Here is a 9,529-nt window from a genome sequence, read left to right as displayed (position 1 = left end):
TACAGTTGGTCTAGTAAAAGACATCACCCCCCTCCAATAAATAAATAAATCTATGCCTCTTGCATGTTTCTGGTACCATCATGGCTACAACAGCACTCCAATCCCAGTACTTAGTACAGAATTATGTTGATGACTTCAGGAGAAGGCAAGTGACTGCACACACATCACTGTCTTGATGGCAAGGCATTTAAAAACAGGTTGATAAAACGGATAGGAAATGACTAAGAATTGTCTTAGACTCTGGAAGAAAGGGCTAGAAAGGACCTCAGGATGTTGCAGGAGAGTAAAGAACTTGTTATCAGCACACGGGACCTTTAGCCAGTGGGACTGTAATGCTAGGTTTGCTCTCCCAAAAGCAATGCAGGTGTGTATCCCTCAGTCAGGGTGCTGCATGATCCTTTCAGGGGTGTAACACAAAGTTACCATCATAAGGTGTGCATATGTCATTCACAAGCTAAACCCTAAGATTTCAAGCAAGAATCCAAGATGTTTAAACCATTTTTTCTGACCTGAGGTGGACTGGCTGAGTTTTCTGCAAGAAAATAATTCCTCTAGCATTTTTCTGCACTCAGAGTGAAGGCAAGGAGCTGGCATTTTCCAAGGGGGTGTCTTGAGTCTCAAAAGGTTTACAACTACTTCCCTAAGCTATTCCATCCTTCTGTTTGAAGTGAAGGCTATGCAGACTTTTCACTACTTTAGAAAACTCTCACAATTTCAACAGTCTCTGAGGAAATTACCTCTGCTTTTGCCATTAGAAATAAGAGATGAAAGTAAAAATTCAGGCCTCAGCTGAGATGAAAATATCACTGTGCTGTGAAATCCTAGGTATGGATGACTAGCTTTCTTACCCTGTGGTAATTTTCATTCTTCATTTGCTGGACAGAGGACATTCTTTATTACCAAAGTGTAACCAGAAACTTGGTGTTCAGCAGACTGTCACAAGACCTGCTTAAAAAGTCATCTGGCAATTTCTGAAAGTTTTTCTCCCCCCCCCCCATCAAATTCATATGACTAAAATCAGTTGCCTTCCAGCATCTGGTTGTATATAGCTGGTGGGTTATACAAGCACTTCAAGCAAAAGTTTGAATTGCTCCACTTAAGACGACACATAGTTGGATGGGCACCAAGAGAGAGTCGAGTCCAAATTGAGTTTTAACATTGAACTCTTTCAACACACCATGGAAAGTGCCAATCACTGAATTTGGGTCCTGCATAATTTGCCTTTTTCCTTTTGAGGCTTAATTTTGTGACTTCCTTTTCTGGTTTTAGAGGAAGAAAATCCAGCCCAACTTCATGAGAAATGTCTTCCCAGTTTTCTTTAACTTTTCACTGAGATTAGTTCCAGCATCTGATTCCTACCTGTAAGTATTATCCAAGGCCAAACTCGAGATTTAGAACAGTTCATTTAGCCAGCAGGTAGAAGAGGAGAGGTCCAACCCAAACAAAATTCAGGTAGAACCTGCAGTGACGATTGTAGGCATTGCATGTTTCTGGTAGCTGTAGTCATCTACAATGTTTAAGGTCAGGTGTTACTGGAAGTTCTGAGGATTTTACTTTTGGTCCTTAAGTCAGATTTTAAAGGCTTGGCTGCTGGAGTCTTGGCGCAGTGGCTGTCCAAGCGTGTTATGGCAGTGGTACCCAGATGCAGGCTGAGCTCTCTGGGGCCTGTACAAACACCTTTCCCTGAACTGAAGAGTTTCTGATCTCGTGTCAAGCAGGGCAGCTGCTGCTGTGGCTGATCACATGCCAGCATGTGTGCTATTGTTGTTCAGCGTGTAGAGCTCCTTGCTGGGTGTCATACACAAAACTACATTTGTAGCAACTGCAAGTAGCAAGCAAGGAGGTGCTGAGGCAACAAGCACCTTTGTCAGAAGGTTCAGTAATGACAGCAGTGCCAAAATCAGGCGTCGGGGTGGCATGCTGCTTGAAAGGAAATGAACCAGTGCGTGGCGAAGCAGTGGGCTTATACCATGAGACAGCAACGTTGGAGCATGTTTGAAAGAGTTCCCGTCCCCCATCCCCACCCCAAAATACACACTCAGCTCAGAAGACAGTGTGAAGCAAGACAGCCCCTCTACCATTCTGTGCACGTTGCTGCAGGGTGCTGAGTTAATGGCAGGGGCCTGAGTTTGGATCTGTCACCACCCACAGCAATACTTAGCTCTGTGAACATGAGTACATGAATGGTGCCCCACTTACTAGGAATCCTGTCTGTGTATGCTCCATCTGGATGCTGTATAAACATACTGGATAAGAGCTTGGAAGAGGCAGTGACAAAGGTAAAAAACTTTATTAGTAAACATTGTTTTAAGATCAAACTACAGAATCGCAGAGACCATTCCCAGACAGCTCCCCATTCCAAGACCTGCATGCTCAGGCACTGCTGAATGAGGTCACAGTAATTAGAAAAACAGTTGAATCTTTAACTTATAAGACAATGAGCAAAAATGTTTCCAGTTACCCTTCAGCATGAAAGCCAGGGTCGTGTTCCGAAGGAGGCAAGTCTTGGTCACCAAATACGAACTGTTTGTTTTGCAAAACAAACTGTGAGTGCTTTCTGAAGGGCACCACGATGGCACTTACTTCTTCGGTGCAATGATGCCTTCAAGCTGGGCCTACAAAACAAAAGGATATTAAAGGTAAGGACAAGTGTACATTTTAGCTATATGAAAATGGATGGGGGAGCTGCTGCTGAGAAGCGCAACCACTGTTACACAATCTGACTTGTATCTGTAGTGATATGAGCAAAATTGACCTAAATTTGATCCTGAATGAAGTGAGGTTAAAGTTAAAGCAGTTCTGCTGCACTTGTGCTGTTACGGAATCGTGCAGACCTAACAGCTGCAATGGGATTCTTTGATAGTGAAACAATTGTTACATCTGTCTCTACCCTAAATTCTGATTAAAATTAATCTAAAAGATAAACCCCATGCTGTTGAAAAGCGATCAGTTGTCTGCTTTAGTTCCACAGTGAGGATGCTGGGGGATTGTTGCAATACTCCCAGGGAAGCAAGCCAAAGGGCTCTTTATAATTCCTAGTTATTTCATTCCTTGCTCCATGTTTTATAAATTAGGTTTTCATTCCTGGCACGCAGACTTGTTGCGTTATGAGTAGAAAAGAGCTGGCCTTGTTTTCATACAATGAAAGGCTTGGTTTATAATGTAAAGCACTGAAAAGGAAATTAAATAAAAGCTGTTGAAATAATGCTCTGGGTTTGCTAAGTTAGATGTTTGGCTCTGTGGGGTTTGGAATGCAAGTTCCGACTCTGGGACAGAAGTATCTGGGAACAACAAAGTTGTTTTTTTAAAGCCATGGAGATAAGTTACTATACTAGGTAAAGGAACTTGCTACCAATGCATAGGGAACCTGTGCTGAAAACTGCACAGGACCCATAGACTACCCTCATTCCTGAGCCATGCAGGATATGAATACCAGTGAGTGGTCCATGTACAGCTTTTCAAGTAAGTCTAGTTGAAGGGAGCTGCGTGGATTTAGTGGCAAGATATCCTTGGCCAAATGTTTGCTGTGCTTTGGATCCACAGACAGTGCCAGATGGTCTGAAGTTAACTGATATTGTCTGAGCAAGTTAAGGGTGTAGGCGGGAGAAGGCAAAGGAATGCCAAAGATAAGACAAGTAGCTCAGAGAGCTGAGTAAACAGATTTAGATCTGTCCAGGAAGATTTTGCATTGTTTTAAATAAACCATTTTGCCACAAGCATGAGTTAATTTTTCAAATGCAAATAAATGCATTATCCTGGGAGTAGTTAACACACGCCCTGCTTTCATCCTGATTGCCAAAACAGGAGCACTGTGTTACACAGTTGTTCTGTCTGAGAACGGGATTTCCATGATCCACAACAGCCAAAGGAAGAATGTCTTCATTACAGCCCTACTCTGACAGTGTTCACCAGCAGCTAACTGGAGAAGAGGAAGGATGCTACTGATGACAACACAAGAAATATGTTCTGAACCAATCCAAGCAAACACTTGCTACCCTAGGAACCTAGGTGGTGAGTCTGCACTGCTCCAGCCTTCGTGCTCCTTATGATGTATAGAGCCTGGAAGCCCTAAGACAATGCAGTGACAGTTCCCACATGGATTTTGGTTCTTGCTGTTGAAAGACAGGGTTGGAAAAGACAAGTATGTGGTGACTCACTCATGGGATACGTTTAGACCTGAGCTACTCTCCTACCTGGGCCGCTAGTGGAAGGAAGCACAAGGTAAATTGAGATGTGTGGCACAAGCACCATTCTGAACACTCAGCAAGTTTCTAGCATGCACCAGGCAGAAGGGTTTGCTCCTGGTACCCTTCCTTATCTGGAAACCAAAGGACTAAAGGAATGTCACTTTATGATTTGTTCCCTATTACAGTATATTTTCTAAGGTTCTTTGCAACAAGAATCCTCCTGACCTGCAAACATACAGCAAGGCCTCTCTTGCCAGAGATACCTAGCACCCAGTTCCCACTGCCTGCTGTTTCTTGGGTGAGGTCTTGGATAAGGATGGAAGAAAAGGCTCTATTATACCAAAAGAAAGGGGTTTCATCCTGCTGGCAACTGTCCACTTTACCATGTCTCTTGGTGCAAAGAGAACTGGCAAGGTATCAAACCAATAGTAAAGAAAGTCACGCTGTGGTCCTGGTTTGACTTTATGGGACATCCTGTTCTGTTCTTAAATGGCTTTGAGGGAGCAGTGCATTCTCAGCGACTTGGTATTTTCTGCTCACAGCCACCTAAGAACTCGCAAGTCAGGTGCATGCAGGAACTTGGACCTTGAGGAACTGTCAGTGCTAAAGTGCAAACTCTAAGTTCACCTAAAGATTCGTAGGCCTAAACTGTCTCTGTATCTCAGCCCCAGCTGGGCCTAATGTGTTCCATACTCAGCCAACTGATCATCAGAAAGCTGGGCTCACTTGAGCTACTATTGCAATCGTCTTCCTCCTACAGAAGCGCGGGGAGGTTTGACGGTTCAGGGAAAGCACAATGTTCGTGTCAGTTATATTGGAACTGGGTCTTTTTTTTTTTAATAAGAAAGCGAAACAGACGCAAACAATATTTCCATGTCTCCCTATCTTCCCACCAGCACTTGCAGCTGAGAGTGGGGGTGTCTTTACTGACCTTCAGCTGCTGATTGGTTCGTTTCAAGAACTGGACCTCCTCACCATGCTTCTTCTCCTCTACCTGCCGCCTTTCAATTTCACGTTTTTCAACAGCTTCACATTTAGCTTTTTGCTCATTCACTTGTCTTTCCAGCTCTCTCTTCTCCTCTTCCAACTCTGCAATCTTTGAAATGAACACAGATCTTGCTTGCGTTCATTGTTACACTTTGGGAGTACATCGTTTCATAGCTAATAGGGTTGGAAGGGACCTGAGCAGATCATCAAGTCTGACCCCCAGCCAGGGCAGGAAAGAGTACTGGGGTCAAAACACCCTGGCAAGGTGATTGTCTAGCCTTGTCTTAAAGACCCCCAGGGTAGGAGCCAGCACCACTTCTCTTGGAAGTTAGTTCCAGATCCTAGCCGCCCTGACCGTGAAGTCGCCTCCTGATGTCTAATCTGAATTTACCCTCTGCCAGCTTGTGACCATTATTTCTAGGCACTCCTGGTCGTGCTCAGGGAAGCAGGGACTCTCCCAATGCCACCTGGTCCCCCATGACTAGTTTGTAACAGCCCACTAGGTCCCCCCTCAGCCTTCTCTAGTGGAGGCTGAATAGGTTCAGGTCCCGTAGCCTCTCCTTGTAGGGCCTGCCCTGATCATGTGGGTGGCCTCCTCTGGACCTTCTCCGTGTTGTCCACATCCCTCTTGAAGTGCGGCGCCCACAACAGGACGCAGTACTCCAGCTGCGGCCTGACCAGTGCCGTATACAGGGGGAGGATCACCTCCTCGGACCTGCCTGAGATGCATCTGTGGATGCATGACAAGGTGCGGTTGGCCTTCCTGACTGCATCCCCACACTGCTGGCCCATGTTCATCATAGCATCAGTGATGACTCCAAGATCCTTTTTGCCTTTGTACTGACAAGAAGGGAGTTCCCCAGCCTATAGGTATAGTGATGGTTCTTCCTCCCCGGGTGCAGCATCTTGCACTTGTCAGTGTTGAATCCCATCCTATTCTCATCCACCCATCCTGTAACCTGTCTAGGTCTGATTGTAGCCTACTCCTTCCTTCTAACTTACCCACATCCCGCCACATCTTAGTGTCATCAGCAAATTTGAACAGGGTGCTTTTTACCCCCTCATCCGAGTCACTGATGAAGATGTTGAACAGTGCGGGCCTGAGGACCAAGCCCTGGGGGACCCCACTGCCCACATTCCTCCAGGTCAAAAATGACCCATCCGCTACCACTCTCTGGGTGCGGCCCTCCAGCTAGCTGGTGACACATCTGACTGTGTAGGTGCTGATACCACAGTCCCCCAGTTTCTTAATGAGAACGGGGTGAGAGACAGTGTCGAAGGCCTTCCGAAAGTCCAGGAAGACTACGTCCACTGGTACGCCTGCATCTAAGGATTCGGTGACCTGGTCACAGAAGGCCACCAGGTTGGTCTGACAGGACCTGCCTCTAATGAACCCGTGTTGGTTCCCCTAAGCATAATCTTCCCACCCAGACCCTCTGGACATGCACCAGAATAATTCTCTCAAAAAGCTTACCCAGGATGGAGGTAAGACTAACTGGCCTATAGTTCCCTGGGTCCTCTTTCCTCCCTTTTTTGAAGATGGGAACCACGTTGGCCCTCTTCCAGTCCTCTGGCACCATACCAGAGCACCATGAGTGTTCATACAGCTGTGCCAGGGGTCCCACAATGACCTCAGCTAATTTCCTCAGCACTCAGGAGTGGAGATCGTCTGGACCAGCTGATTTAAATACATCCAGTCCCTCCAGAAATTCCCTGACTAAATCCTCCCTGACCCTTGGCCTGGGTGTACCTACCCTGGGGCCTGAGGAGGGCTCAGTGTGGGGGCTGATCTGGTCCCTGCTCAGGAAAATGGAGGCAAAGAAGTCGTTAAATAGGTTAGCTTTGTCGCCTGGTGTGATGACCAAATTTCCTAGCGTGTCCTGCAGGGGCCCCACGTTACTCGGTACCTTCTTTTTGCCCCCTATGTATTTAAAAAAGGACTTCTTGTTGTCCTTGATCCGGGAAGCTAGTCCCAGTCCCATCTCTGCCCTGGCTTTCCTGGCTGCCCTCCTGCATCCCCGAGCAACCGCGGTGTAGTCCTCCCTGTTGATGGCCCCTCCTTGCCATTGGGTGTGCACTTCCCTTTTAGCTAGGAGACATTCCCAGATGCTTTTGGTGAGCCATGGAGGCTTTTGTGCCCTCCTGCTCCTTTTGATCCGTGTTGGGATTACCTCCCTTTGGGCTTGTAGGATCGTCTCCTTAAGGAACAACCACTCTTCTTGGGCACCTGGCTCCCCTCCCCTCCATGACCTCAGTGCTTCCCCGACTATTCTCCTTAGCTCAGATGTTTGTTTGGATGATCTTTACTGCCATCCAGTGGACCCAGAAAAAACTGAACTGAGTGGAAAATTGAAATAACATGTATATCTGTGAAATGGAAAAGTGACTCAAATGTAAGAAATGGGGATTATTTTAAAACACCTGTCAGACACCTATGGGAGAATGTGATCTACTGATCCTGAAAGACAAGGTATGATGGTTAGCTCATTTCTCCCCGTGCAGAAAGGTGCACACTGGAGCTTGCAGAAAGGTGTACACTGGAGCGAGCAGCCCCAGTTACCTTTTTTTCCATATCTGCTTTGCCTTGCTCAGCCTGTAATGCCTTTCTCATGCCAAAGGCAACGCTGCTCTCATACAGGGTCTGGTAGGCAGCAATGGTCATTCGGATTTCATCTCGGACCCGATGCAGCAACATTCCCCGCTCTATGCAGTTAATGGTAACTTCACGGATAAGTTCATCTTTAAGCAAAAAAGGGTGCAAGTGAAGATGAGAGGGGGAAACAGATGTGGGCATTGTGATAGGAACACATGCACACCTGGAACCAATCTGAGACCAACAGGTGACCCAACATGCAGTAGATGGTAATAACCTTCATTCCCAACTGGCCAAGGCTGGACTACAGCCCATAATATTACTGGGAGATCTCCATTTGCCATTCCCCCATGCTCATCTACTTGGCCACCTCCAGTGTTTTGCTCTCAATCCCATTGGCCTTTGGCTTGCACTTCTAGGGATTGGGAGGAGTTCACTGACCAAAGCACTGCGAGTAGAGCTCCCTGCGGACAGGGCAGATCCCAGTTTCTCGAGCCTGTCTTTGCTGCAGCTTGAGGTCCAGCTCTTCCTGCAGATGCAACACGTCCATCCGAGTGCTGGGTGTACATGACACTTGCTGGATCCAGAGCTGATTGTCTTCCACCCATTCTCTGCACCACAAAAGCAGCACATGTTTGTTTATTACATATTCGTTGCCTTCTTTATAGCCCTGTCACCAGTAAAAACACTGGCCGCTACCAGCAGCAGCTCAGGACCTGCCTGAAGGGATTTAATCAAACAGATCTCTGAGCAAATGGGAACCGCTCGTTTCACAGCTGTGTTGTTCACCCAGGGACGTGTCCTGCTTGAGGCAGTAGCCGGCGTAGGTTTCTCCCGTGAGAAATGCTTCATGCAGTCGATACTGGCCAAGCTGCAGGAACGACTGGCCACAAGCCTGGTCACGTGCCAGGACCAGCACGAGCGCCAGGCAGTGACCCCCCCAGAGCCCGGCCCAGCCCCCACCCCTCGGGTCCTCACCGCGGGGGCAGGATCGAGTTCAGCACCTCCTCCGTCTGCTGCTTCGCCTGCTCTGCTGCTGCGCACGGAGACCGCGGCTTGGGCGGGGGCGGCACCGGGCCTGGCGCCGGCGGCGGCTGCGAGCTCGTCTTCAGCGCCCGTGCCTGTGGAAAGGTTGGGACAGGACGGGGGTGTGAGCTGCAACTATGCCCCCGGCTGGGCCCGGCCCCTTAACCCCCCCAAACCTCCCCCCCATGCACCTCCTGCCCCCTCCCTTTGCCCCCCAGACCTCTCCCTGACCCCCCGTGCTCTCCCCCATGCACCCTCAGACTCCCCCCACCCCCACGCACCTCCTGCCTCTCCCCCCTCCACGCCCACCTTGGGGGACCGCTTGTCCGCGTTGCGGGTGATGAGCGCGGGGGTCTCATAGCGCACGAGCGAGTCGGGCGGGGGGATCATGGCGGCGGTCCCAGGCCTCGGCGTTGTGTACGGTCACCATGACAACCCCACTCGCCAGCCAGGGCGCGTCGCAACTCCCTGGCGCCGTGACGTCAGCGCGCCGGGAGGGAATGGGAGAGGCCGCATGCGCAATGCGGCCCTGTCCACACGTGCTGCAGCTGGCGCTGTTCTCCGGGGGGCGGCGGAACGCGCCCTGCCCTCCCCAACGGCGGGAGGGCGGGGCCTGTGGCAGGGCCGCAGGGCGGGGCCTGGCTCCCCGGAAGCGCCGTGAAGGGGGAGGTCAAGCGGGAGCGCTTCCGGGTCGGTGGGCATCCCCGGAAGCGGAAATGGGCCATTGCTGCCGTTC

The 9,529-nt window shown here is 49.1% G+C and overlaps 1 protein-coding gene across 1 annotated transcript; it reads right to left on the bottom strand.

Moving 5' to 3' along the window:
- Positions 1 to 2,274: 2,274 nt before the first annotated feature.
- On the bottom strand, positions 2,275 to 9,422 carry DNALI1 (dynein axonemal light intermediate chain 1). Its single transcript, XM_090058317.1, has 6 exons — positions 9,103 to 9,422; positions 8,746 to 8,888; positions 8,209 to 8,378; positions 7,735 to 7,913; positions 5,119 to 5,283; positions 2,275 to 2,615 (listed from the first exon to the last, which is right to left on the bottom strand). Exons 1-6 carry the CDS (start codon positions 9,181 to 9,183, stop codon positions 2,580 to 2,582), a joined length of 774 nt encoding a protein of 257 aa, XP_089914443.1. The 5' UTR covers positions 9,184 to 9,422; the 3' UTR covers positions 2,275 to 2,579.
- Between the last annotated feature and the right edge of the window lie 107 nt (positions 9,423 to 9,529).

Source organism: Crocodylus siamensis, chromosome 7, assembly GCF_052110815.1.
Source record: "Crocodylus siamensis isolate JL-2025a chromosome 7, ASM5211081v1, whole genome shotgun sequence".
NCBI classification, from domain to species: domain Eukaryota; kingdom Metazoa; phylum Chordata; order Crocodylia; family Crocodylidae; genus Crocodylus; species Crocodylus siamensis.
This window is presented reverse-complemented; position numbering and strand designations above follow the sequence as displayed.

Excerpts from the sequence above, each read along its gene's own strand:
- DNALI1 (XM_090058317.1), bottom strand. The coding sequence starts at position 9,183 with ATGATCCCCCCGCCCGACTCGCTCGTGCGCTATGAGACCCCCGCGCTC. Across the intron at positions 8,889-9,102 it reads CGGACAAGCGGTCCCCCAAG|GCACGGGCGCTGAAGACGAG; the intron begins GTGGGCGTGGAG and ends ACCTTTCCACAG. Across the intron at positions 5,284-7,734 it reads AAGCAGATATGGAAAAAAAG|ATTGCAGAGTTGGAAGAGGA; the intron begins GTAACTGGGGCT and ends TTCATTTCAAAG.